This window comes from Canis aureus, chromosome X (genome assembly GCF_053574225.1).
Source record: "Canis aureus isolate CA01 chromosome X, VMU_Caureus_v.1.0, whole genome shotgun sequence".
NCBI classification, from domain to species: Eukaryota; Metazoa; Chordata; class Mammalia; order Carnivora; family Canidae; genus Canis; species Canis aureus.
In genome coordinates this window covers 78,692,412-78,720,211 of record NC_135649.1, presented here as the reverse complement: position 1 = coordinate 78,720,211, position 27,800 = coordinate 78,692,412, and the positions used below count along the sequence as shown (strand labels likewise).

The 27,800-nt window shown below is 40.3% G+C and overlaps 1 protein-coding gene and 2 pseudogenes across 3 annotated transcripts in view; 1 reads left to right on the top strand and 2 right to left on the bottom strand.

Annotated features, from left to right (window-relative positions):
* Positions 1–27,800, bottom strand: part of FAM120C (family with sequence similarity 120 member C) — a 162,732-nt gene that overhangs the window by 12,856 nt on the left and 122,076 nt on the right. For 2 of the 3 annotated variants that reach the window (XM_077888781.1, XM_077888782.1), the window contains exons 11-12: positions 7,080–7,194; positions 5,269–5,478 (exon numbers count right to left, since the gene is read on the bottom strand). In XM_077888781.1, coding sequence (XP_077744907.1) covers positions 5,269–5,478; positions 7,080–7,194 — 325 coding nt within the window. The remainder of the gene's footprint in view (positions 1–5,268; positions 5,479–7,079; positions 7,195–27,800) is intronic. The other variant, XM_077888785.1, reaches the window with a different exon arrangement.
* LOC144308014 (small ribosomal subunit protein eS6 pseudogene) lies at positions 19,690–20,477 on the top strand (annotated as a pseudogene).
* LOC144308259 (beta-galactoside alpha-2,6-sialyltransferase 1 pseudogene) lies at positions 24,085–25,819 on the bottom strand (annotated as a pseudogene).

The window sequence follows — 27,800 nt, the reverse complement described above, 5'->3', positions numbered from 1 at the left end:
TCAGGCAGAAATTAAAAATCAATTAAATGAGATGCAATCCAAACCAGAGGTCCTAATGACAAGGGTTAACAAGGTGGAAGAATGAGTGAGTGACATAGAAGACAAGTTGATGGCAAAGAGGGAAACTGAGGAAAAAAGAGGAAAACAATTAAAAGATCCTGAAGATAGGTTAAGGGAAATAAATGACAGCCTCAGAAGGAGAAAAATCTACATTTAATTGGGGTTCCTGAGGGCGCCGAAAGGGACAGAGGTCCAGAATATGTATTTGAACAAATCATAGCTGAAAACTTTCCTAATCTGGGAAGGGAAACAGGCATTCAGATCCAGGAGATAGAGAGATCCCCCCCTAAAATCAATAAAAACCACTCAACACATCGACATTTAATAGTGAAGCTTGCAAATTCCAAAGATAAAGAGAAGATCCTTAAAGCAGCAAGAGACAAGACATCCCTACCTTTTATGGGGAGAAGCATTAGGATAACAGCAGACCTCTCCAGAGACCTGGCAGGCCAGAAAGGGCTGGCGGGATATATTCAGGGTCCTAAATGAGAAGAACATGCAGCCAAGAATACTTTATCCAGCAGGCTCTCATTCAGAATAGAAGAGATAAAGAGCTTCCAAGATAGGCAGAAACTGAAAGAATATGTGACCACCAAACCAGTTATCCAAGAAATATTAAGGGGGACTCTCTAAAAGAAAGAGGAAGTCCAAGGGAACAATCCACAAAAACAGGGACTGAATAGGTATCATGATGACACTAAATTCATATCTTTCAATAGTAACTCTGAACGTGAGTGGGCTTAATGAGCCCATCAAAAGGCACAGGGTTTCAGACTGGATAAAAAAGCAAGACCCATCTATTTGCTGTCTACAAGAGACTCATTTTAGACATAAGGACACCTACAGCCTGAAAATCAAAGGTTGGAGAACCATTTACCATTCAAATGGTCCTCAAAAGAAAGCAGGGGTAGGGGATCCCTGGGTGGCGCAGCGGTTTGGCGCCTGCCTTTGGCCCAGGGCGTGATCCTGGAGACCCGGGATCGAATCCCACGTCGGGCTCCCGGTGCATGGAGCCTGCTTCTCCCTCTGCCTGTGTCTCTGCGCCTCTCTCTCTCTCTGTGACTATCATAAATAATAATAATAAAAAAAAAAGAAAGCAGGGGTAGCCATCGTTATCCCGAAGACTGTAGTAAGAGATGAAGAGGGACACTATATCATACTTAAAGGATCAATCCAACAAGAGGACTTAACAATCATCAATATTTATGCGCCGAATGTGGGAGCTGCAAGTATATCAATCAATTAATAGCCAAAGTAAACACATACTTAGATAATAATACACATATACTTGGTGACTTGAATGTAGCACTTTGTACAATCAACAGGTCTTCTAAGCACAACATCTCCAAAGAAACAAGAACTTTAAATGATACACTGAACCAGATGGATTTCAAAGGTATTTACAGGACATTACATCCAAATGCAACTAAATACTCATTCTTCTCAAGTGCACATGGAACTTTCTCCAGAAGAGACCACATACTGGGTCACAAATCAGGTCTGAACCGATACCAAAAGATTGGGATGGTCCCCTGCATATTCTCGGACCATAATGCCTTGAAATTAGAACTAAATCACAACAAGAAGTTTGGAAGGATTTCAAGCACAGGGAGGTTAAGGACCATCCTGCTAAAAGATGAAAGGGCAAACCAGGAAATTAAAGAATTAAGGAAGAATTAAAAAGATTCATGGAAACTAATGAGAATGAAGATACAACCCTTCAAAATCTTTGGGATACAGCAAAAGCAGTCCTGAGGGGGAAATACCTCACAATACAAGCATCCATCCAAAATTGGAAAGAACTCAAATACAAAAGCTAACCTTGCACCTAAAGGTGCTAGAGAAAAAACAGCAAATAGATCCTACATCCAGCAGAAGAAGAGAGTTAATAAAGATTTGAGCAGAACTCAATGAAATAGAGACCAGAAGAACTGTGGAACAGATTTACAAAACCAGGAGTTGGTTCTTTGAAGGAATTAATAAGATAGATAAACCATTACCCATCCTTATTAAAAAGAAGACGGAAAAGACTCAAATTAATAAAATCATGAATGAGAAAGGAGAGATCACCACCAACACCAAGGAAATACAAATGATTTTAAAAACATATTATGAGGAGCTATATGCCAATAAATTAGGCAATCTAGAAGAAACAGACACATTTCTGGAAAGCCAAAAACTACCAAAACTGGACCAGGAAGAAATAGAAAACCTGAACAGGCCAATAACCAGGGAGGAAATTGAAGCGGTCATCAAAAACCTCCCAAGACACAAAAGTCCAGGACCAGATGGCTTCCCAGGCAAATTCTATCAAACGTTTAAAGAAGAAACCATACCTATTCTACTAAACCTGTTCAGAATGATAGAAAGAGTTGGAATACTTCCAAACTTGTTCTATGAGGCCAGCATCACCTTCATTCCAAAACCAAAGACCCCACCAAAAAGGAGAATTATAGACCAATATCCCTGATGAACACGGATGCAAAAATTCTCAACAAGATACTAGCCAATAGGATCCAACAGTACATTAAGAAGATTGTTCACCATGACCACAAGTGGGATTTATCCCCGGGATGCAAGGCTTGCTCAACACTCGCAAAGCAATCAACGTGATAGATCATATCCACAAGAGAAAAAACAAGAACCATAGGATCCTCTCAATAGATGCAGAGAAAGCATTTGACAAAAGACAGCATCCAGGCCTGATCAAAACTCTGAAGAGTGTAGGGATAGAGGGAACATTCCTCAGCATCTTAAAAGCCATCAATGAAAAACCCACAGCCAATATCATTCTCAATGGGGAAACACTGGGTGCCATTCTAAGATCAGGAACACGACACGGATGTCTACTCTCACCACTTCTATTCAACATAGGACTAGAAGTCCTAGTCTCAGCAATCAGGCAACAAAAAGAAACAAAAGGCATTCAAGTTGGCAAAGAAGAAGTCAAACTCTCCCTCTTCGCAGATGGCAGGATACTGTACATATAGAAAACCCAAAAGCCTCCACCCCAAGATTGCTAGAACTCATACAGCAATTTGGCAGTGTGGCAGGATACAAAGTCAATGCCCAGAAGTCAGTGGCATTTCTATACACTAACAATGAGACTGAAGAGAGAGAAATTAAGGAGTCATTCCCATTTACAATTACACCCAAAAGCATAAGATACCTAGGAATAAACCTAACCAAAGAGGTAAAGGATCTATACCCCCAAAACTACAGAACACTTCTGAAAGAAATGGAGGAAGACATAAAGAGATGGAAAAATTTCCATGCTCATGGATAGGCCGAATTAATATTGTGAAAATATAAATGCTACCCAGGGCAATTTACAAATTTAATGCAATCCCTATCAAAATCCCATGGACTTTCTTCAGAGAGTTGGAACAAAACATCTTAAGATTTGTGTGGAAACAGAAAAGACCCCAAATAGCCCGGGAAATATTAAAAAAGAAAACCATATCTGGGGGCATCACAATGCCAGATTTCAGGTTGTACTACAAAGCTGTGGTCATCAAGACAGTTGGTACTGACACATAAACAGACACATAGATCAATGGAACAGAATAGAGAATCCAGAAGTGGACCCTCAACTTTATGGTCAACTAATATTCGACAAAGGAGGAAAGACTATCCACTGGAAAAAGGACAGTCTCTTCAATAAATGGTGTTGGGAAAATTGGACATCCACATGCAGAAGAATGAAACTGGACCATTCTCTTACACCATACACAAAGATAAACTCAAAATGGTTGAAAGATCTAAATGTGAGACAAGATTCCATCAAAATCCTAGAGAACACAGGCAACACCCTTTTTGAACTTGGCCAGAGGAACTTCTTGCAAGATACATCCATGAAGGCAAGAGAAACAAAAGCAAAAATAACTATTGGGAGTTCATCAAGATAAGAAGCTTTTGTACAGCAAAAGAAACAGTCAACGAAACTAAAAGACAACCTACAATATGGGAGAAGATATTTGCAAATGACCTATCAGATAAAGGGCTAGTATCCGAGATCTAAAAAGAACTTATTAAACTCAACAGCAAAGAAACAATCCAATCATGAAATGGGCAAAAGACATGAACAGAAATCTCACAAAGGAAGACATAGACATGGCCAACAAGCACATGAGAAAATGCTCCACATCACTTGCCATCAGGGAAATACAAATCAAAACCACAACGAGACACCACCTCACATCAGTGAGAATGGGAAAAATTAAGAAGGCAGGACATAACAAATGTTGGAGACGATGTGGAGAAAGGGAAACTCTCTTGCACTGTTGGTGGGAATGTGAACTGGTGCAGCCACTCTCGAAAACTGTGGGGAGGTTCCTCAAAGAGTTAAAAATAGATCTGCCCTATTACCCAGCAATTGCACTGCTGGGGATTTACCCCAAAGATAGAGATGCAGTGAAACGCCGGGACACCTGTACCCCGATGTTTACAGCAGCAATGTCCACAGTAGCCAAACTGTGGAAGGAGCCTCAGTGTCCATCGAAAGATGAATGGATAAAGAAGATGTGGTTTATGTATACAATGGAATATTACTCAGCCATCAGAAACGACAAATATTCACCATTTGCTTCGACGTAGATGGAACTGGAGGGTATTAGGCTGAGTGAAATAAGTCAATTGGAGAAGGACAAACATTATATGGTCTCATTCATTTGGGGAATATAAAAATAGTGAACGGGAATAAAGGGGAAAGGAGAAAAAATGAGTGGGAAATATCAGAAAGGGAGACAGACCATGAGAGACTCCTAGCTCTGGGAAACGAACAAGGGGTGGTGGAAAGGGATGTGGGGTGGGGGTGCGGGTGACTGGGTGATGGGCACTGAGGGGGGCACTTGATGGGATGAGCACTGGGTGTTATGCTATATGTTGGCAAATTGAACTCCAATTAAAAATATGTAAAAAATAAAAATAAGAAATTGAATTAAAAAAAATAAATAAAAGCAGGTGCACTTAAAATAAAAGAAAATTTGAAGTTCATAAGAAGCACTTTCCAAAATATGATTTTAAAACATGTCTGTATCAGACTCTGGGCCTTTGGGCTGATCCCTGAGCAAGTTAGGTTAATGGCAGACACATCCTCCCACTTCTCCTACCTCCCTCTCCAATGTTTCTGCTCCTTTCCACCCTCTGCCCATTCATCCCTGCAGCAGATCAGAGATGGCCCTTAGGTGCTGCCCAACTTGCTGGTACCTGGCCATCACAGAGCTCAACCAGGGATACTCGCTCTCGGCCTGCTTTAATTAACTTGCTCTGGAACAGCTTGCCATCGAAGTAAATCCAGGGGCAGCAGTGCTCCCAAGGGACTGGCTGGCCACAAGCATCATTAGCAAACAGAGCTGTGTCGACCCCACTCATGAAGAGAGCAGCAAGCTGGATCCCTCGGGCATCCAGTTTCTCAATCTGAAACCACCACAGAGGAAAAACTACCATTAAAAACTTACTGTTATTGGTTACATTTACTCTTATCCCTGTTGTGCTGAGTGTTCTAGTTAAATATGAACAGGTTGCCTTTTAATTACAGACACTTGAGTGCACACGTAGCTTCTATCTATGTCGTTCCTTAAGACAGTTTGAAAGATACTCATTACAAAAAAAACAAAGACATCAGCTTTAAAACTTTAAGAAGATACCACTTTGAGATACCTTTTATTGGCCTGTCAAATTAGAAGAGTTTAAAAACTAAGGACAGAAAGAACACTCAACGTTGATGAGGAACGTATATTACACTTAAGCAGTATGTCAGTAACCCTGAAAATGTCCACATTTGTTGACTCAGAAATTCTACTTTCAGGAATCTATTCTAAGGAAGTGGAGCTGTGAATAAAGCTCAATGCATAAAGATTTTAATGATAACATTACATATAATAGGGAAAAACTGTAAACCAAATGGCCAACATTATAATAATTCATATATATATATATATAATACATTTATTAAACTCTTTAAGACACAAAAATATGTGCTATGTCAAGTTTAAAAATACATTATGTAATTACATACATCATACCTCAACTATGTAGAAAAGGCATGACAAAAGATAAGGAAAACATCAAAATGTTGATATTTGTTATCTCAAGTCAACATGTTAGATGGCTTTAATGGGAAAATGGGAAGTGCTTGCAGGTCCCCTCCTGCATGTTATCGGGAGTCAGTAACTGCATTAGTGCCAAGCAATATTATACTTACTGTAAAAAGGAACCAACATTGTTTTCCTTAGACTGTTTTTTGTATTTCCCTTAGTTAACCTCAGTTCAATTAAGATTTTGTAAGTCTTATTGGACCAGATCTTTTCCACGTTTATCCTAGGGCCTCAAAAGACCATGGCCACTGAAGTCAGGAGATGGGTGTCCTGCATTAATAGCTAATATTATTGGATACTATGTACTTAAAATATGCAAGACACCATTCTAAGTGTTTTGCATGGATTATTTTACTTAGTATCCTCATAACCCTATAAGTAAGGAAACTGAAGCTACAGAGGTTAAGCAACCTACCCTAAATCACACAGCTAGTAAGTAATGAAGCCATGATTTAAACCCAAGGCAGCCTGTCTTCAGAGCCTACCCTCTAACCTAGTATGTTCTAATGCTTTCAGTTATTTGGTGATTTACTTTCTTCCTTATGTTCTTCTAGACTTCCCTATAATGCCAATACATATTATTATAAAGGGAGGGTGGACATTTACTCAGAAACAGAGGACACTAGGGAAAATCCCCTGTAGTGTATCTTGCAAGAGTCAGAAACCTTATCACGGTTTGTGGCCATGACTTATTTGTACTATATAATATCCATCTTTTTTGTCCATTCTCACCCATCAGTATGGGAGCAATGGTGTAGGCACCTCTTTGGTTTTATTAACAGACATACATGTTTGGCCAAAGTAAATCAAACATTTACCTACAGAACTTACTCTTCTTCCCCGCTCCAGGGGAAAAAAGACCAAAAAGGAAAACTCTGAGCTCATAAAAGAAAGAACTTAAGTGGGGGTAAATCAAATCACCTTGAGTTCTTGAAGTTGATCTGGTTCATAAAGCTGGGTAGATACTGCCTGGGCAAGGAAAGTGTCTAGCTCATGGCGATGCAGAATTCGACCACCAGGCCACTGAACCATGTACCTAGAAAATAAAAGCATTATTATTAAGCCACAAAGTCTCATTTATTCATTTCACAAACACTTACTAAGCTAAGAACCTATCATGGGCCAGACCCTGGGCTAGGTTTTAGCAATTCCAACAGAATAAAGTAAAAGAACCTCTGCCTCTGGTTGCTTACAGTCTGGGGGGTAGAGGAGACAGGTACATGCATCAACAATAACAGGAGAGTGTGGTTAAGTACCAAGATAAAAGAATGCCTTGGGGTGCTATAAGAACATGAAAGAGGGCTAGGCTAGAAGAGTGAGGGAGGGCAGCATCCTGAAGAAATAGCAGAAGCTGGGTTTCAAAGGCCCTGGGGAAATTTGTGAAACAAAAGGTGGGGAAATTATGTTCTAGGTTGAGGGAACAGCATGTGTGAAAGTACAGAAGTGTGGAGTTTGGTATGATATAGCAGGTTCTACAATGCTGGAGCTAAACATGTCTGCAGTGACAGAAGGCAGGATTAGAAAGTAGGCCTGGCTATAGAAACCAGTATGGAGGTTCCTCAAAAAATTAAGAATAGAACTACCATATGATCTAGCAATCCCACTTCTGGGAATATGTCCAGAGGAAATAAAAACTAACTCAAAAAGATTCCTGGAACCCCATGTTCACTGCAACATTACTTACAACAGCCAAGACATGGAAACTACCTAAGTGTCCACTGACAGATGAGTGGATAAAGCAGTTGTGGTATATATGCAAATATAGCAGAATATTATTCAACCATAAAAAATGAGGAAATCCTACCATTGGCAACAATAGGGAGGAAGCCTGAAGGCATTATGCTAAGTGAAATAAGTCAGACAGAGAAAGACAAATATTGTATGATTTCACTTATACGTGGAATCTTAAAAAAAAACTCATAGAAAGAGATCAGAGTTGTGGTTACTAAAAGTGGGTGGCGAGTTAGAGGAAGGGGGAATTAGAGGAAGGTGGGCAGATGGTACAAACTTTTAGTTATAAGATAAACGAGTACTAGAGATAATGGACACGATGACTATAACTAACACTGTTGTGTGATATATAGAAAAGTTGTTAAAAGAATAGCTTCTAAGAATTCTCATCACCAGGAGAATTTTTTTTCTTTTTCTTTGTATCTATAGGAGATAATGGATGTTAACTAAATCCATTGTGGTAATCATGTCACAATATATGTAAATGAAACCATCATGCTGTACTCCTTAAACTTATACAGTAATGTGTATCAATTTCTTCTCAATAAAACTGGGAAAAAAAAAGAAAGGCCAGATCATGAAGTGTTTCAAAAACAGTATTAAGGAATTTGGATCTTTGTTCTGAAAATATAAGAACATTTAAGGTTTATCAGCAGGACAGTGATATTGACTGGCTCATAGGCTTGGATACCAGTTGGGAGGCAACTGTAGCAACCTGTGGCCAAAGTGCCTGTGTATAAACAAAAGGCACTGGCTCAGAGGATGGAGAGGGCTAGGGAGGGGACAAAGACAAGAGCTATTGAGGAGATAAATCCATAGGATTTGATCATGCATGTTGCAAGAAGGGGGTAAAAGAAAAAAGAAGGGTATAAGATTCCTAGAATTCTGGCTTGGGCAGATGGATAGATGGGGCCATTCCCCAAGATAGGAACTTCACTAATTAAAATAAATACTCATTGATGAGTATTTGACCTGAATTTCATGAACTGAATACGTTTTAATGTCCTAGGCACCAAGAATGCAGAAAGAAGAGAAAGATGAAAAAATACATCTATGTCTTTGTCAATAGCTTCCTGAAGACCCACAAGACAATGATCATTCAGATTTATTGGAGCTGTGTGAGACTTCACAAAGCTGGCATTTAAAGCAAGGGCTGGGGGATCCCTGGGTGGCTCAGCGGTTTGGCGCCTGCCTTTGGCCCAAGGCGTGATCCTTGGAGTCCCGGGACCCGCGTCGGGCTCCCGGCATGGAGCCTGCTTCTCCCTCTGCCTGTGTTTAGGCCTCTCTCTCTTTCTCTCTCTCTCTGTGTCTATCATGAATAAATAAATAAATCTTTTAAAAAAAATAAAGCAAGGGCTGGTCTCTTCTGAGTGGCATGTGGAATTTGGGACTCAGATCCAGTTACTACTACTAGGAGGCAGTATGGTACCCTGGAAAGAGCCTGTGCTCAGCAGCCTGGCTTTGAATCACTAACCTGCTGTCTCCTCACCCAGAACAATCACAACAGCACAGGTAGCTCTACTGCCATTACTCTTTCTTCAAGCCCAACTGACATTTCTCTGAGCTCCAGGATGCTTCTGGGATTGCAGGACATGTTGACAAGCCTTGTTCTTTATAAACTAAGTTCTAAATGTCGGGGCTTTCCAGGAGGCATCTTCCTGCACCACACAGAAAGAAATTTCCACCCTCTTCCTTGCTCACACCTTCTCCACTTGGAATATTTATTCACATTTTATAATCCATTTTACACTTTTTGAGGCTATATTATACAGTGCACAATTCAGAGCTTATATCTATCAGTACAAGATATTCTCCTTTGTCCTCAATGTTTCTTTTGCCTTTATCCTCAATTTTTCTTGACTACTTTATTTAATATTGTTTCTTTTTTTCCCAGAAAACTCTATTTATTTATTCATGAAAGACACACAAAGAGAGAGAGAGAGAGAGAGAGGCAGAGACACAGGCAGAGAGAGAAGCAGGCTCCATGCAGGGAGCCCAATGCGGGACTCGATCCCAGGACTCCAGGATCATGCCCTGGGCTGACGGCAGATGCTAAACCACTGAGCCACCCAGGGATCCCCTTAATATTGTTTCTTTTGATTTTTTTTTGTTTCTTTTGATTTATACTTCCTTGATTTACCTTTGCCCATTCTTTTTTTTTTAATCTTTCAAACTTATTTTGTTGGCAAAACATGAAGCAAAAATAGAAGAAAATGAACAGGAATGCAACTATAGTGGGAGACTTTAGCATACTACCATTAAGCTATGACATGTAAAATATGCCTAAAATACATTTAAAATCACAGAAGATTTGAACAATGCAACGAATAAGGTTCAAATGCTTGACTAATTCTGTACAAAGAAAACATAACTCCTTTTAAGTGGCCATGGGAGTTCTCATGAGCTCTAGGACCTTTTCTGTTTGGCCTTGTCTATTGTGTTGTTTCTTATTCATATTTATTAAGAACTATCTAGCACAGTACATGGCATAGGGTAGGTGTAAGTATTTATTAGGGACTGACTGAATGCATCAACCAGGTCACGGGGAAAAAAAACCCCAAACCCAAAAAGCCTCAACAAGGGGCACCTGATGGCTCAGTGGTTAAGCATCTGCTTTTGGCTCAGGTTGTGATCCCGGGTCGAGTCCCACATCAGGCTCCCTGCAGGGAGCCTCCTTCTCCCTCTGCCTATGTCTCTGCCTCTCTCTCTCTGTGTCTCTCATGAGTAAATAAATACAATCTTAAAAAAAACCCAAAAAAAACAAAACAAAAAATCTCAACAAAAATCCTCTAAAGCCAGATTGTACCAGTCACATCCTGACTACTATGAAAGAAAGACTGACCTTAGGAGCTCCTAAAGAAGTCAAGTGTGGGAGACAGGCTCACCGAAAGACTAGCACAATGAGAGGGATATGACTTTACAAGCTGAACAGGTTGTTTTGGATGCTCTTAGGAAAGAGTAACTGAATTCACCTGGGAGGATCAGAGAAGGCTTCACAGAGAACACTTAGTTTCCTAGGGATGTGGAATTTTTGGTTGGTTTGGTTTATATTTGTTAATGTTAATTTGCAATTTTCCACCTTTCTCTAACCTTGGTATGGTGCATGGCAGAATGGATGCTCAAATACGTTTGCTGAACAAATGAGTCTATGGCAAGATATTCAGAAGGAAATGCTAGCTCCACCTTTTGGCTAACACTGCTTATTCAACCAGCCTTGAATGAATTTACAAGAGAGGACAGTGTCCAAAGTAAATGAGACAGCAGGAAATCATAATTATTAAATCAACCAATATTTGCTGATGCTCATCATATGTTATTTTTTAAATTATATTATTTCACTGGGGATTTATTCTGGAAAAACTGCAGGCTTACTAATTCCTGTTAGTATCAATAACAAGACAGCTTGATTGCTATTTGTAGTATTTACATTATTATATATACTATATACAAGCATTATATATTACAATATATGGAACAAACTATAAGTTATTCATAGGAACAACATTTACTAAATGCCTCTTGCATTCTAGACACCCTGCCATAAACTTTATACACACAGATTCTGGGCAAATGCATTAGGTTCTAGGGGCTTTAGTTCCCTCCCTCATCTCTAAAATGGGGAAAATACTACCTATATCTCAAAAGAGTGTAAAAAGTAAAAGAGAAAATGCATGTAAAAGCACTTAGCATAGTGCTTGCCATAGCAGCACTCCTGGTTACCATTTGTAAGTGAGCCAATTATGATCTAATTCTTCCTTTACTGTCTGGTGAAGCCTTCATATCATATATTAAAGTCTCATATATACAAGGATCTGTTTCTACACTATTCTGTTTATTTCTCATGCCACTACCATAATGACAAGTATTAAATTTGTTTTATTTTTTTATTTTATTTTTTTTAAATTTTTATTTATTTATGATAGTCACACACACACACACACACAGAGAGAGAGAGAGAGAGAGAGAAAGAGAGAGAGACAGGCAGAGACATAGGCAGAGGGAGAAGCAGGCTCCATGCACCGGGAGCCCGACGTGGGATTCGATCCCGGGTCTCCAGGATCGCACCCTGGGCCAAAGGCAGGAGGCAAACCACTGCGCCACCCAGGGATCCCTTAAATTTGTGTTAATATATGGTAGTCTCCCTTTTTACTCTACCTCTTTTAATTTTAAATAATATTTATGATTTTATTCTGATTTCAAAGGTTCAAGTTCATTATTCAGAAAATATGAAGAGAGCAACAAATAGTATAAAGAAAATGAAAGATAAAAACTGAAATAATTTGTACTCTTACAATTCAGATATCACCACAATTAAGATGATGATTTTGGCTTCTTTCTTCCTAGCATCTCAAATCTCAATTTTCTCTATTTCATACTATATATAGAATACTGTATCTTGCCTTTTTCATTCAACATTAGGATAACTTCTCATTCATTAAATACTATTCGAAAACTTTTTTTTCCATGTCGAAGCAAATGGTGGGTATTCATCCTTTCTGATGGCAGAGTAATATTCCATTATATATATATATATATATATATATATATATATATATATATAATGCTTTGGCTCAGGTTGTGATCCTGGGGTCCTGGGATCAAGTCCCACATCGGGCTCCCTGCAGGGAGCCTCCTTCTCCCTCTGCCTATGTCTCTGTCTCTCTCTCTCTGTGTCTCTCATGAGTAAATAAATACAATCTTTAAAAAAAACCCAAAAAACAAAACAAAAAATCTCAACAAAAATCAACAACAACAACAAAAAATATATATACACCACATCTTCTTTATCCATTGATCTGTCAATGGACATTGAGGCTCCTTCCACAGTTTGGCTATTGTGGACATTGCTGCTATACACATTGGGGTACAGGTGTTCCAGCGTTTTATGCATCTGTATCTTTGGGGTAAATCCCCAGCAGTGCAATTGCTGGGTCGTAGGGCAGGTCTATTTTTAACTCTTTGAGGAACCTCCCCACAGTTTTCCAGAGTGGCTGCACCAGTTCACATTCCCACCACCAATGCAAGAAGGTTCCCCTTTCTCCACATCCTCTCCAACATTTGTTGTTTCCTGTCTTGTTAATTTTCCCCATTCTCACTGGTGTGAGGTGGTATCTCATTGTGGTTTTGATTATTATTTCCCTGATGGCAAGTGATGTGGAGCATTTTCTCATGTGCTTGTTGGCCATGTCTATGTCTTCCTTTGTGAGATTTCTGTTCATGTCTTTTGCCCATTTCATGATTGGATTGTTTGTTTCTCTGCTGTTGAGTTTAATAAGTTCTTTATAGGTCTTGGATACTAGCCCTTTATCTGATAGGTCATGTGCAAATATCTTCTCCCATATTGTAGGTTGTCTTTTAGTTTAGTTTTTTTTTTTTTTTTGCTGTACAAACGCTTTTTATCTTAAGTCCCAATAGTTCATGGATGGAACTGGAGGGTATTATGCTGAGTGAAGTAACTCATCAGAGAAGGACAATCATATGGTTTTACTCATATGGGGAATATAAGAAATAGTGAAAGGGATTATAGGGGAAAGGAGGGAAAATGAGTGGGAAAAATTAGAGAGGGTTACAAAACATGAGAGACTCCTAACTCTGAGAAATGAACAAGGGGTGGTGGGCGGGGGGATGGGCTGACTGGGTGACACGAACTGAGGAGGGCACTTGATGGGATGAGCACTGGGTGTCATACTATATGTTGGTAAATCAAACTTCAATAAAAAAACGTTTAAAAAATTTTTTCATTTTCTTTTTTTTTCCATTTATTTATGATAGTCACACAGAGAGAGAGAGAGAGAGAGGCAGAGACATAGGCAGAGGGAGAAGCAGGCTCCATGCACCGGGAGCCTGACGTGGGATTCGATCCCGGGTCTCCAGGATCGCGCCCTGGGCCAAAGGCAGGCGCTAATCCGCTGCGCCACCCAGGGATCCCAAATTTTTCATTTTCTTTCAAAAATCTTTTCATTTGAGTATAATGGACACACTGTTACATTAGTTTCAGGTGTACAACTTAGTGATTTAACAAGTTTATATATATTTTAAAGATTTTATTTATTTATTTATTTATTTATTTGAGAGAGAGAGAGAGAGAGAGAGAGAGAGAGAGAGAGAGAGAGAAGCAGACTCCCGCCTGAGCAGGAAGCCAAATGTGGGGTTTTAATCCCAGGATCCAGAGATCACGACCTGAGCCAAAGGCAGACGCTTAACTGCCTGAGCCACCCAGGTCCCCGAAGTTTATATATTATGCTCTGCTCACAAGTGTAGCTACCATCTGTCACCACACAAAGCTATTACAGTATCATTGACTATATTCCCTATGCTGTACCTTTTATTCCCATGGCTTATTCATTTCATAACTGGAAGCTTGGGGATGCCTGGGTGGCTCAGCAGTTGAGCATCTGCCTTTGGTTCAAGGTGTGATCCTGGGTCTGGGGATCGAGTCCCACATCAGGCTCCCTGTGAGGAGCCTGCTTCTCCCTCTATGTTTCTCTGTATCTCTCATGCATAAATAAATAAAATCTTTAAAAAAATAACTGGAAGCCTGTATCTGCCACTCCCCTTCATCCATTTTGCCCAGTCTCCACCCCTCCCCTCTGCCAACCGTCACCTTGTTCTCTGTATTTATAGGTCTGATTTTCTTTTTTCTTTGCTTAGATTTTTTAGATTCCACAATAAGTGAAATCATATGGTATTTGTCTTTCTCAGTCTGACTTATTTCACTTAGCATAATACCCTCTAGGTCCATTCATGTTGTCTCAAAGACACAATCTCCTTTTTTGTAAGTCTGTGTAAAATTCCATTTTACACATACATACACACACACACCTCACATCATTCTTATTCATTTCTCTATTGATGAAAACTTAGGTTACTTCCATATCTTGGCTATTGTAAATAATGCTGCAATAAACATAGGGGTGCATATTATCTTTCTGAATTAGTGTTTTTGTTTTGTTTGGGTAAATACCCAGTAGTGGAATTATTGGATCATATGGTATTTCTATATTTAATTTTTTGAGGAATCTCCATAATGTTTTTCACAGTGGCTGGCTGTACCAATTTACTTCCCATCCACAGTACACCAGGGTTTCTTTCTCTTCACAACATTGCCAACGCTTGTTATTTCTTGTACTTTTGATTTTGGCTATTCTGACAGGTGATATTTCACTATGGTTTTGATTTGCATTTCTCTGATGATGAGTGATGTTGAGCATCTTTTCACGTGTCTATTGGCCATCTGGATGTCTTCTTTGGAAAAATGTCTATTTAGGCCCTCTGTCCATTTTTTAATCAGATTGCTTTCTGATGTTAAGCTGTAGAAGTTCTTTATATGTTTTGAATATTAACCCTTTATCAGATATATCATTTGTAAATATCTTCTCTTAGTAGGTCGGTTAATTTTTTTCACTGTGCAAAATCTTTTTGTTTTGGTGTAGTCTCAATAGCTTACTTTTGTTTGTTTCTGTTGCCTTAGGAGACATGTCTAGAAAAATGTTGCTAGGCCAATGTCAGGGAAATTAATGCCCGTCTTTTCTTCTAGGATTTTTATGGTTTCAGGTCTCATATTTAGGTCTTTAATTTATTTTTGAATTCATTTTTGTGTATGATGTTAGAAAGTGGTCCAGTTTTCCCAGCACCATTTTTTAAAGATACTATCTTTGCCCCATTGTATATTCTTGCCTCCTTTATCAACAGATGAATTGACCATGTAAGTGTGGGTTTATTTCTGGGGTCTCTATTCCATTCCACTGACCTATCTGTATGTTTATTTTTGTGCCAGTACCCTGTTTTGCTTACTATAGCTTTGTAGTGTATCTCGAAATCTGGAATTATGATAACTCCAGCTTTTTCTTTCACAAGACTGCTTTGGTTATTCAGGGTCCTTTGTGGTTCCACACAAATTTTAGTATTATTTGTTCTAGTTTTGTGGCAAATGTTTTGGTATTTTGTTTTTTTGTTTTTTTTTAAGTTTTATTTATTAATGAGGGAGAGAGAGAAAGAGAGAGACAGAGAGAGGCAGAGACGCAGGCAGAGGGAGAAGCAGGCTCCATGCAGGGAGCCTGACGTGGGACTTGATCCTGGGTCTCCAGGATCAGGCCCTGGGCTGAAGGTGGTACTAAACCGCTGAGCCATCCTGGCTGCCCTGTTGTTGGTATTTTGATAGGGATTGCTTTGGATGTGTAGATTGCTTTGGGTAGAATGGACATTTTAACCAAAAACATGATTTTTAATGACTGCATATACCAATTTACTTGAATATTCCTGTAACAGAAGTTTATACTGTTAAGTTTTTTCTTTCATTATAAATATATATTATATATGTTATATATAATATATAAATAATATATAATTCTACAAAGATCACATACATATATCTCATCTGTATCTCTGATTATTCATTCTCTTAGTATAGAGCCTTATATTTGGAATTATTGTGTCAGTATGTCCATTTTAAAGGTTCCCAATATATTTTCCAAAACTGTTTTCCAGACTACTTTGTCCTATTTTCTAGCAGAAAATAAGCATATATTGTTATCATTAATCTGTGATGATTAAATGAGCAAAACTCTTGATATTTAAATAGCTATCTCTTTGACTGCTAATGATAAGGTTGCACATTTTTTTTTTTTTACAAATACATACTTCTATGACTGGTCTATGTCTATCATAACCATGTCAATTAAATTTCTTGGTCTACTTATAGCTCCTTCTAAGATAATCTAAAGGGTTATCTTTAGGATAGTGACAACTATTTTTTTTAGATTTTATTTATTTATCCATGAGAGACACACACACACACACAGAGAGGCAGAGACACAGAGGGAGAAGCAGGCTCCATGCAGGGAGCCCGACATGGGACTTGATCCCGGGTCTCCGGGATCATACCCTGGACTCAAGGCGGCGTTAAACCACTGAGCCACCGAGGCTGCCCAGTGACAACTATTTGGACACAGAGTAGACAGCTAATGTAAGTTAAATCAATCCATGGCTTGCCAGAATCTCAAGTACTTGAGCTAAGAGATTCCAAGAGTGATGAAACATGAAAGAGTAGGCAGTTTCATTTCTGCCTTTCCAGCACTATTCTCCGTGTTAACATTTCTTTTTCTTGGATGACAATGAGCCTACCTAGTAGGCAGAGATGATTTTTGTTTCTTGTAAACAAATGATCTGAAGAGAGTGTCATTTACTCATTTTTGTTTTGGGGTGCTAGTATAGGCATATCTTATTTTATTAAAGTGCTTTGCAGATATTGCACTTTTTACAAATTGAAGGTTTGTGACAACCCTGCATCAAGCAAGTCTATTAGCAACATTTTTCCAAAAGCATTTGCTCACTTAGTGTCTCTCTGTCACATTTTGGTATTTCCTAAAATATTTCTAATGATTTCATCTTTATTATATATGTTATGATGATCTGTGGTTAGTGATCTTTGATGTTGCTATTGTCATTGTTTTGGGGGCATGACAAACCACACCCATATATGACTGTGGACTTAACTGATAAATAAAAGAACACTTCAGTGTGTTCTGACTGCTTCATTGACTGGTGTTCCTCACTCTCCCCAGGCCTCCCTATTCCCTGAGACACAAAAATATTGAAATTAGGCCAGTTAAGGGACACCTGGATGGCTCAGTGGTTGAGCATATGCCTTCAGCTCAGGGCGTGATCCTGGGGTCCAGGATCAAGTCCCACATCAGGGTTCCAGCAGAAAGCCTGCTTCTCCCTCTGCCTATGTCTCTGCCTTTCTCTCTCTCTCATGAATAAATAAATAAAATCTTAAAAAAAAGAAATTAGGCCAGTTAACTCTATAATAGCCTGGAAATGTTCAAGTGAAAGGGAGAGTCACATATCTCTTACTTTATTTACGTTTTTTAAAGATTTTATGTATTTATTCATTAGAGAGAGAGAGAGAGAGAGAGAGATAGGCAGAGGGAGAAGCAGGCTCCCCATAGGGAGACTGATACGGGACTTGATCCCTAGATCTTGGAATCACGCCCTGAGCCAAAGGCAGACACTCAACTGCTGAGCCACCCAGGTGTCCCACATATCTCTTACTTTAAATCAGAAACTAAAAGTGGCTAAGCTTAGTAAGGAAGGCATGTCAACAACCAAGACAGGTTGAAATCTAGGCCTCTTCTGCCAGCTAACCAAGTTGTAAATACAAAGAAAAAGTTCTTAAATAGGAATTATTCACTCTTCCAGTGAATACATGAATGATAAGAAAGAGAAACAGCCTTATTGCAGATATGGAGAAAGTTTTAGTGGTCTGTACAGAGGATCAAAGCAGCTACAATATTCCCTGAAGCTAAAGCCTAATCCAGAGCAAAGCCCTAACTCTCTTCAATTGTGTGAAGGCTGAGAGAGGTGAGGAAGCTGTAGAAGAAAAGTTTGAAACTAGCTGAGGTTTAAGGAGAGAAGTAGTCTCCATAACACAGAGGTGTAAGGTGAAACATCAAGTACTGGATGTAGAAGTTGGATGCAGCAAGGGAGTCACGCACTTTTCATGAAAGTAAAAGTCAACGGCAAACTTCATTGCTGTCTTATTTTAAGAAATTGCCACAGCCATCCCAGCCTTTAGCAACCACCACTCTTATCAGTCAGCAGCCCCCAACATTGAGGCAAGACCCTCCACCAGCAAAAAGAGTGATACACAGAAAGCTCAGATAATGGTAAGCATTTTGTAGTGCTAAAATATTTTTTATGGTATATGCACTGTTTTTTTTAGATGTAATGTTACTGTATACTAAACAGGCCACAATATAGTATAAACATAACTTTTATATATGTACTGGGAAACAGAAAACTTCATTTGCCTTGCTTCACTATGATATTCACTTTATCATAGTAGCCTGGAAATGAACATGCCACCTCTCCGAGGTATACTTGTTTTGTTTTGAAACGATTTTATGTATGTATGTATATATGTATGTACGTACGTATGTACGTACGTATGTTATGTATTTGAGAGAGCACAGGAGGGAGAGGGAGAAACAGACTCCCTGCTGAGCAGGGAGCCCAGATGCAGGACTTGATCCCAGGATTCCAGGATCATGACCTGAACCAAAGGCAGCCGCTTAAGTGACTAAGCCACCCAGACACCCCTCTGAGATATACTTTTAATTAGGAAGCCAGTATGTGTTGAGAATATTGACAAACTAGCTGTCCTGACTTGCAAATATTTTCCAAGTCTGTCTTTTATGTATTTTGGAGTATGCAACTCTTGTAATTATTGATCTCCTTTTTATACCTTCCCTTTTTTGGTGGGGGAGTGCCTCAAGTCTTTACCTTTTTTAACACTAATAATTTTTTAAATAAATTTTTTATTTTGCAAAAATTTTATATAAACAGAAACTTACCTTAAAAAGGTTCTTTTGAGGTATAAAATTCACCCACTTGTAGGTATAGAATTTAATGATTAGTAAATTTAGAGTTGTGCAACTATCATGACAATCGAGTTTTAGAATATTTTCATTGGGAAAGATCTCTCATTCTCATGTGCAGTCACTCCTCATTCCCATCCTTAAGGCAACCGCTAATCTGCTTTCTATCTCCATAGATTTGCCTTGCCAGACACTTCATACAAATGGAATTTTGTGGTCTTTTGTGATTGGCTTCTTTCCTCAGCATAGTTTTTATTTTAATTCAACAGTTAAGTTTGATATTGTTGTAGATTCACATGCAATTTTAAGGAATAAAACAGAGGGATCCCTTGAACATTTTATCCAGTTCTCCCAATGGCATCATCTTTGCAACTGGTATTCCAACAGTTTTCAAAGGTGACAGAAAGGTAGGCCGCTTCAGGATGAAGCTGAACATCTCTTTCCCAGCCACTGGCTGTCAGAAACTCAAAGTGGATGATGAGTGCAAACTGTGTACACCTTTTATGAGAAGCGTATGGCCACAGAAGTTGCTGCTGATGCTCTGGGCGAGGAATGGAAGGGTTACGTGGTACGAATCAGTGGTGGCAATGACAAACAAGGCTTTCCCATGAAGCAGGGTGTCTTGACCCATGGCCACGTCCGCCTGCTGCTGAGTAAGGGGCATTCCTGCTACCGACCCAGGAGGACTGGAGAGAGGAAGAGCAAATCTGTTCGGGGTTGCATTGTGGATGCCAATCTCAAGTGTTCTCAATTTGGTTATTGTGAAAAAAGGGGAGAAGGATATTCTTGGACTCACTGATACTACTGTGCCTCGTCGCCTAGGGCCCAAAAGAGCCAGCAGAATCCAAATGCTTTTTAATCTGTCAAAAGAAGACGATGTCTGCCAGTATGTTGTTAAAAAGCCCCTAAACAAAGAAGGTAAGAAACCTAGAACCAAAGCACCCAAGATTCAGCGTCTTGTTACTCCACGTGTCCTCCAACACAAACGTTGGCGTATTGCTTTGAAGAAACAGCGTACTAAGAAAAATAAGGAAGATGCTGCAGAATATGCTAAACTTTTGGCTAAGAGAATGAAGGAGGCCAAAGAAAAACACCAGGAACAGATTGCCAAGAGACAGAGGCTGTCCTCTCTGAGAGGTTCTACCTCTAAGTCTGAGTCCAGTCAAAAATGAGATTTTCTAAGAGTGACAAAATAAATAAGATCAGACACACACACACACACACAAAAGAATAAAGATGCTACAAACATTAGTATACAGGTTTCTGTGGGGACATAAAATTTCATTTCTCTGGGATAAATGCCCAAGAGTGTAATTTCTGGTTTGTATAGTTATTTTATTGATAGATTGTTTTCCAAAGTGGTTATACTAGTTTATACTTCCAACAGCACTGTATGAATGATCCAGTTTCTCCGCATCCCCCCAGCATGTGGTATTTGGTATTATCACTATTTCTTTTTATTTTTATTTTTTGAGAGAGAGCATGTGCATGCATGTATGCAGGGGAGGGATAGAGGGAGAGGAAGACAGAGGATCTTAAGCAGGCTTCATGCTCAGCATGGAGCCAGTCTCAGGGCTTGATCTCATGACCTGAGCTGAAATCAAGAGTCAGATTCTGATGACTGAGCCACCCAGGCACCCCATCATTATTTCTTATATTAGTTATTCTGATGGCTATATAATGATATCTCATTGTGGTTTTAATTTGCATTTTCCTAATGGCTAATGACATTGAACATCTTTTCATGTGTTTATTTGCTACTGTATATACTCTTCAGGGAAACATCTGTTCATGTATTTTGCCCATTTTCTAACTGGATTGCTTTTTCTTATGGTTGAGTTTTGAGAGCTCTTTGTATACTGTAAATACTTGTCCTTTGCTGAATATGGGGTTTGCACACATTTTCTTCCAGTCTGTAGTTTGTCTTTTCATCTTATTCACATGGGCTTTCTTTTAACTGGCAAAAGTTGTTTTTTTTTAAACACTTTATTTTAAAATTTTGCATAATCTTTGGGTAATTCAGAATTAGATTAGGCATGTTTCAGAAGCTTCTGAAATTGAGGTCTCCAAACCAATATGAATAGCTTATGTGATTGGTGGAAGGATTGGAAGACCTCATGATACACGAATAGGTGTCTATTGATGAAGACAGAACCTGTTATGGACAGGGACTTTCCTGTAGCACTCAGTCATCATTTTTGTTATGTCACAAATATTAAACATGTCACCAGACCAACAATAATACCCCTATCTTATTTGCATTTTACTAGTTTCCATATAGAAAGAACACAGAATTAAAAGTTCTGTAAACCTAGAATCATACTTAATCTGATCCCTTATATTAATAACAATTAAAAGCTAGCCATCTACCCAGTGTAGTCTCAGTGCCCATACCACCACTTATCTCCTGTTGATGGAATGGCACCTTCCTCTCACTCAGTGTTTGTGATTCAAAGATTACAATGAGTGTATCAATCAGAAGATGAACCAACCCAGATGGGTGCCTGGCTAGCTCAGTCAATAGAGCATGTGTCTTGATCTTAGGGTAGTGAGTTCAAGCCCTACGTTGGGTGTAGAGATTACTTTAAAAAAAAAAAAAAGCAAGCCAGGAATTCATGGGCACAGAGGGGTGGAAAAGATTTACTCTACACAGCAGTAAGTGGCCCAAGTGCTCCACCTATTCCCAAGCAGAATCAGGCCCGAGTTACAAGCAGGGACAATGAGGAGGGGCACGTTTTGCACCCTCCACTGCCTTGGATGGCTTCCTGGGTATTCCAGACAGGGTAATTACTGTCTCTCAATAGGATAGTTAATTCCGTGAGGACAGTACTCCCCCTCTGGCCTCCCTCAAAGCAAGGTTCTCCCCGGGCGTGAGCACATAGCAGGAAAGGAAGGAAGGAAGGAAACCTTAGTAAAAGCAGGAATGAAGGAAACCACAATGTACTGAGTACCTGTTATATGCCAAGTACAGAACCAGGATAGATGTCTCATGTAACACAACAATCCTGAGGTAGGCTCATCACCTCAGATGTGGAAACAGAATCTCAGGAGAATTCACCCATCGTGCTATAGCTAGTAAACAGGGGATCATCACTTTGAAAACTCAGGGCTTCTTCCTTTCAGGACTCCTTTTATTGCTTATATAAGCCAAGGGTTTGGCACCAAGTGAGCACTCCAGCTCCTAGATGGAGTGGATGGTCTGGAGCTCATGCTTAAGAGGCCCTTGATTACATGGGGCCAGGAGCCCAGAATCCTGGGTTTAGGAGCTCTGGCTCTACAGCATTACTTTGTGACCCTGGGTGAGTCTTTTACCTTCTCCACACTGGGGGGCCAGACCACTCCAACCTGGCTCTCCACCAGGGGAGGAGATGGCAAAACTACCTGGAAACGTGTGCAGACTGTGGTGGCAAGGCCTCTGTCTGGAGACTCTGACATTACTCCCATGCTGGATGGGTAGAGGGCATGGCACTCTGATAAACCTTGTGAGAATCAGTTATGATCTCTAAGGCTCTGACTTCTGAGAGTGACTAAATTCTAGGGAACCACATCCCCACTCAGAGACATTCCACAGAAGGCCCATGAAGGTCAAAGAAATTGTTGGGCAGTATACTTTTAAAGTAGAAAATGCTTAAAAGCAATTTGAGAGAGGGGGAAAAACTACTCCTTTCAAAGGGAAAATATGATGGCAGTCAGGAGGGGGAGCGGGGCATTAACAGGGAAGCAGTGGACATGGTATGCAAATCCAGCTGCAGGGTAGGGTCAGGCCAGGGTGAACCTGGACAAATCTGAGTTTTGGCAGCTGGCTTGCCTAGTGTCTACCATGGGGCCGTACTTGCTGCCTCAGACAGGGTTAGGAGTTCCCTCAAGAAATGATTTGCGCCTTCAAGTTCAGGCAGACCTTAGAGAATGAATACGGCAACAAAGGCAGAAAAGAAAATGCAATTTAGATGACTCAAATAGCTGCTTGACAGGTTTCTCCTCTTCCTCTAAAATTTCTTCCACAGCCCCAGCTCTGTGAAGCCCTCGCCAAACACAGACACAGCACGAGTATGCCCCTTCCTAAGTGTGCTGGCAAACAGCATGGCAAGTAGGCCTCTCTACAACACCCCCTCCGCCAACCCTATTCACCAAACAAACTGAATCTTCCCTGTCTCTCTTCCACTGAACTGTGGGGAACTGGAAGATGGAGACTGTGCCCTTCTGTGCCTCTCCTCTCCATATGGAGATGGTTGTGGGTTCGTCAAGACCCTTTGCTCATAAGCACCCATGTTAAGGGCCCACCAAACCAGCTAGACTAATAGAACACCACCTCCTCCAGGGGCATGGACCTTGGGGGTAACTTTGTTCTGGAAGAACTGATCATGTTTCCTATGTCCTGTACCACTACTGGCCACCCCCCCCACCCCGAGGCACCCTATGCCTGGGCACAATCATAATTTTGGAGAACTTCTTTAACACATGAAATTAGTGTCTAGGTGCAGATTTCAAGTAATACAGAGTGCTGGTTTGTGAGAATAACATTCCGGTAGGGGGAAACAGCCCAGCTGTGGCAGCCCAAATGGGAAAGGTGGATCTTGCATTTACCTGTGTGTGGAAAGAAAGCTAGGTATGTGTGTACAAGTGTGTGGCAGGAGGATCTGGGTTTACAAACCTCTGCAGCTACAGGGAAGGCTGGACCTGGCTGCTTGCTGTTGGATTCCTGCAGCCTGTGACTCATACTGACAGAAGGCCCACAGTGCAGCCTGTGATTATTAGGGAATGTGGCCTGCCCAGGCTTGGAGGAGAAGGGCAAGGAGACCTGACCAGGGAGCCCAGGCTCAGCAGGGAATTCCCTGGAAGGTAGGCAGTATAGTTTTGCCAAGCAGATAAATGTCCTTGTCTGTGCCCTGGTTGAGGTGCTTCACCAAATTTTTCTCAAAGAGGAGTGGGTGGTAGGTACTCATTGTACAGGTACGGCCAAAGAACTTCTGGTAGTAGTAGCACACTCCAAGGCTTGCCTTGGATGGGAGAAACTTGTAAGTATTCATTTGGTCACACAGCATCACGATAATGATGATGCTAAGCATCCCAGAGGATAGGGGATTTGGCTGAATTTCCTCTGGGGAGACTTCAAGAATGATGTCCCACAGCTCTCAAGGCATTTCAGGCTTGAGGATATAAAAGGGCTGATCAGGATGTAGCTTGCAACAGCTCTTACAGTTCTCAAAAAAGCTGTAATCAGGGCTCTGTTTCCACTTTGAGATAATATGAATGCAAACAGACAGGTCCCAAACAATCAGGAATCCCTCACTGTACAAACTGTCTTTGAGGAAGTGCTCTGCAGAGGTGACCAACTGAGAGTCATCAGGCGAATGGTAGTTTTTGTGCCTACATTTTGGGAGGAACTGGTTGTGGATGCCTCATTAAACCTCAGGACTGCACTGTGATCATCTATTTCTTGGCCCAACTGGGAGGACTTCAGAGATCCTGCTGATGAGATAATAGCAAACCTGCCCCATGGCCCAGCCTTGGTCCTAACGTTCTCCTTGGGCAGGAAACCCATTCGGAAATGTTGAAGGGAAAATCTGTGGCCTCTACTATGGATATATTCACATGGTCCCAGAGGTGGTAGTGCAGGGCCTCTGCACTGAACTTGACCGTCAGACCCTAGCCCCTTATAAGACACTTTATAGTCCTTCACGTTCAGATAATTCCTCCATATTTTCTGCAGCCTAGAGGTAAGGTTTTTGGAAGAGCTGTACTTGTTCCACACCTGGAAGGAGGCCTCTGGCTTGGCCTTGGCTGGGCCCCGGGGACTGCTGAGGTGGGGTTCTGGGTGCTGCTTGAAGTCATAGACTGTTTTTCCAAACTCTCAACATCTGGAATTCTATGGTTTACAACTTAAGGGAATCACAGCAACTCCTTTCTCCTTCCACACACAGATGACTGAAAATAGAAGGCCAACTCTTCAAGTTGGTGTGAATCATAATGAAAGAGGCATTCAAGGCAGCCACTCTGTTCTGAGCAGGAAAACAAGACTATCTTTGGCTACCCACCCTGGGGCTGCAGGCCCTTCAAGTCCTCAGGAACCAGCACTATTCTCTATAGGAAAATATTTGCTTTATTGGGCCTAGAGGACAATGCTCATTTTTCTCAGGATGATCAAAAATCATCTTGATGTTCCTAGGGCCAAAGTCAGTGCCTGTAGCTCAGCTTCATGTGCCAAATAAGTAAATGTTTTCTTCTCGCAAAGGAGGTTCTCCTTGGTCCAGGAGTAGGGGTACACATCCAGCCCAGGATCAAGGCATTCATGTGTGAGGAAAACCTCAGTGCTGGGACAGAGGCCTGGTACCAGGACTTGGGCACACTCAAGGAAGCCAGTTCATTTCAGCTGGGCTCCATACAATTGGCTCTATCTTCCTTGCCCCATGCTTGACCATCTGGGCTACATCTGTTCTACCTGCCTGCTCCATTCTCTTGCAGACAGCAGCTTACTTTGTTAGCACCAGGTGTCTTCCCAGTCTGGACCTGTCGCCCCCCCTCCCCACCTCCCCCAGGTGCTAGCCAACTCATTGCCCGGCCACAGGGGAGCTGGTGCCAGGAACCAAGTCCCAGCAGGAGGGTCTGCTGGGGAGGAGTGGGGGACCTGGGCTGAGGGGTGGATGGGACAGTGAAGGAAGGAAGAAAAGAGCCTCAACTGGCAAAAGAGTTTAGTTCTAAGGAGGTCCAATTCATTAATTTTTCCTTCAATGAATTGTGCTTTTGGTTATAAGTCTAAGAACTCTGCCTTGCCCTATATCCTGAAGACTATATTTTTTCTAAAACTTGTATAATTTTATGTTTATATTTAAGTCTGTGTTTTGTTTTATGTTTGTTTTATGTTTTGTTTTAAGTCTGTTTTATGTTTATATTTAAGTCTCTTTTGAGTTAATTTTTGTATAAGGTATGAGGTTTAAGTCAAAGTTTTAAAAAAATTTTTTGTCTGTTTTTTGGGGTTTTGTTTTATTTTTATTTTTTTTGGCCTATGGAAGGCCCACTGGTCCACTACCATTTGTTGAAAAGCCTATCCTTTTTTAACTGAATTGCTTCTGCACCTCTGCCAAAAATCAGTAATTTGTTTGGTTTTATTTCTGGGTTCTTTATTTTCTTCCATTAACCTATGTGTTTGTCCCTTAGCAAATATCTCCACTGTCTTGATTACTTTAGCTCCATACTAAGCCTCAATATTGGGTAGAGTGATTTCCACCCTTTTTTTCTTCTTTATAAAGATTGTTTTAGCTAACTGTAAGACCTGTGCCTTTCAATATAAATTTTGAAGTTCATCTATGCCTACAAAAAAACCCTTGCCTATTAAGCCTATAGAAATGACATTAAACCTATAGGTCAATATGAAGAGAAATGACAGCTTGACTGTGGTAAGTCTTCTAGTTCATGAACTTTCCTTCTTTGATTTCATTTAGCACCATTTAGCATAATGATTTTACATGCTCTGGCATGTATCAGTAATTTGTTTGATTTTATTGCTGAGTAATATTTCATTGATGGATATACCACTTCTTTATCCATCTACCAGTTGACAGATACTTGAGAGAGGTGGAGACACAGGCAGAGGAGAAGCAGGCTCCAAGCAGGGAGCCCAACATGGAACCCAATCCCGGGTCTCCAGGATCACACCCTGGGCTTAAGGAGGCACTAAACCACTGAGCCACCCAGGCTGCCCACTGCTGAGCCACCCGGGCTACCCTATTTCCACTTTTTGATTATGAGTAATGTCTCTATGAACATTCATGTCCAAGTCTTTGTGTGGACCTATCTTTTTGATGCTTGTGGGCAGATACCCAGCATAAATAAGTTATATGAGACATTTGTGTTTACCCTTTTAAGAAAATGCCAAACTAATCACCAAAGTAGCTATAACCACTTAAGTTCCCACCAGCAATGTATGAGGGAATTCCAGTTTCTCCACACCTTGACCAACATATATTATTGTCTTTTTTATTATAATCATTCTACCTGAGTGGAGTGATATTTCATTGTGGTTTAAATTTGTGAAATGCAAATGATTATTCAAGTTGAGAATATTTTCATGTCCTTCTGTTCCAATCTTTTATCGTTTATGGCAAAATGCCTATTCACATCTACTCATTTTTAGAGGGGTTTATTTTTTTAAAGTAGGCTGCACACCTAACTTGGGACTTGAACTCATGACCCTGAGATCAAGAGTTGCATGTTCTACTGACTGAGCCAGCCAGGTGCCTCTCATTTACTCATTTTTAAATTGGTTATTGGTTTTCTTGTAAGTTTTCAGAGTTCGTTATATATTCCAGATACAAGTCCTTTATAAGATATATGATTGGGAAACGTTTCCTCCCTCTGTCGCTAGTCTTTTCGGTTTCTTAATGGTAGCTTCTGAAATGCAAGTTGGTATTTTGATGAGATCCACTTTTTTTTAATGGACTGAGCTTTATAGTTATTGTACTTAAGAAATCATCATCTAACGCCAAATCAGAAAAATTCCTGTTTTCTTTCGTAGGTTTTATAATTTTAATTATTA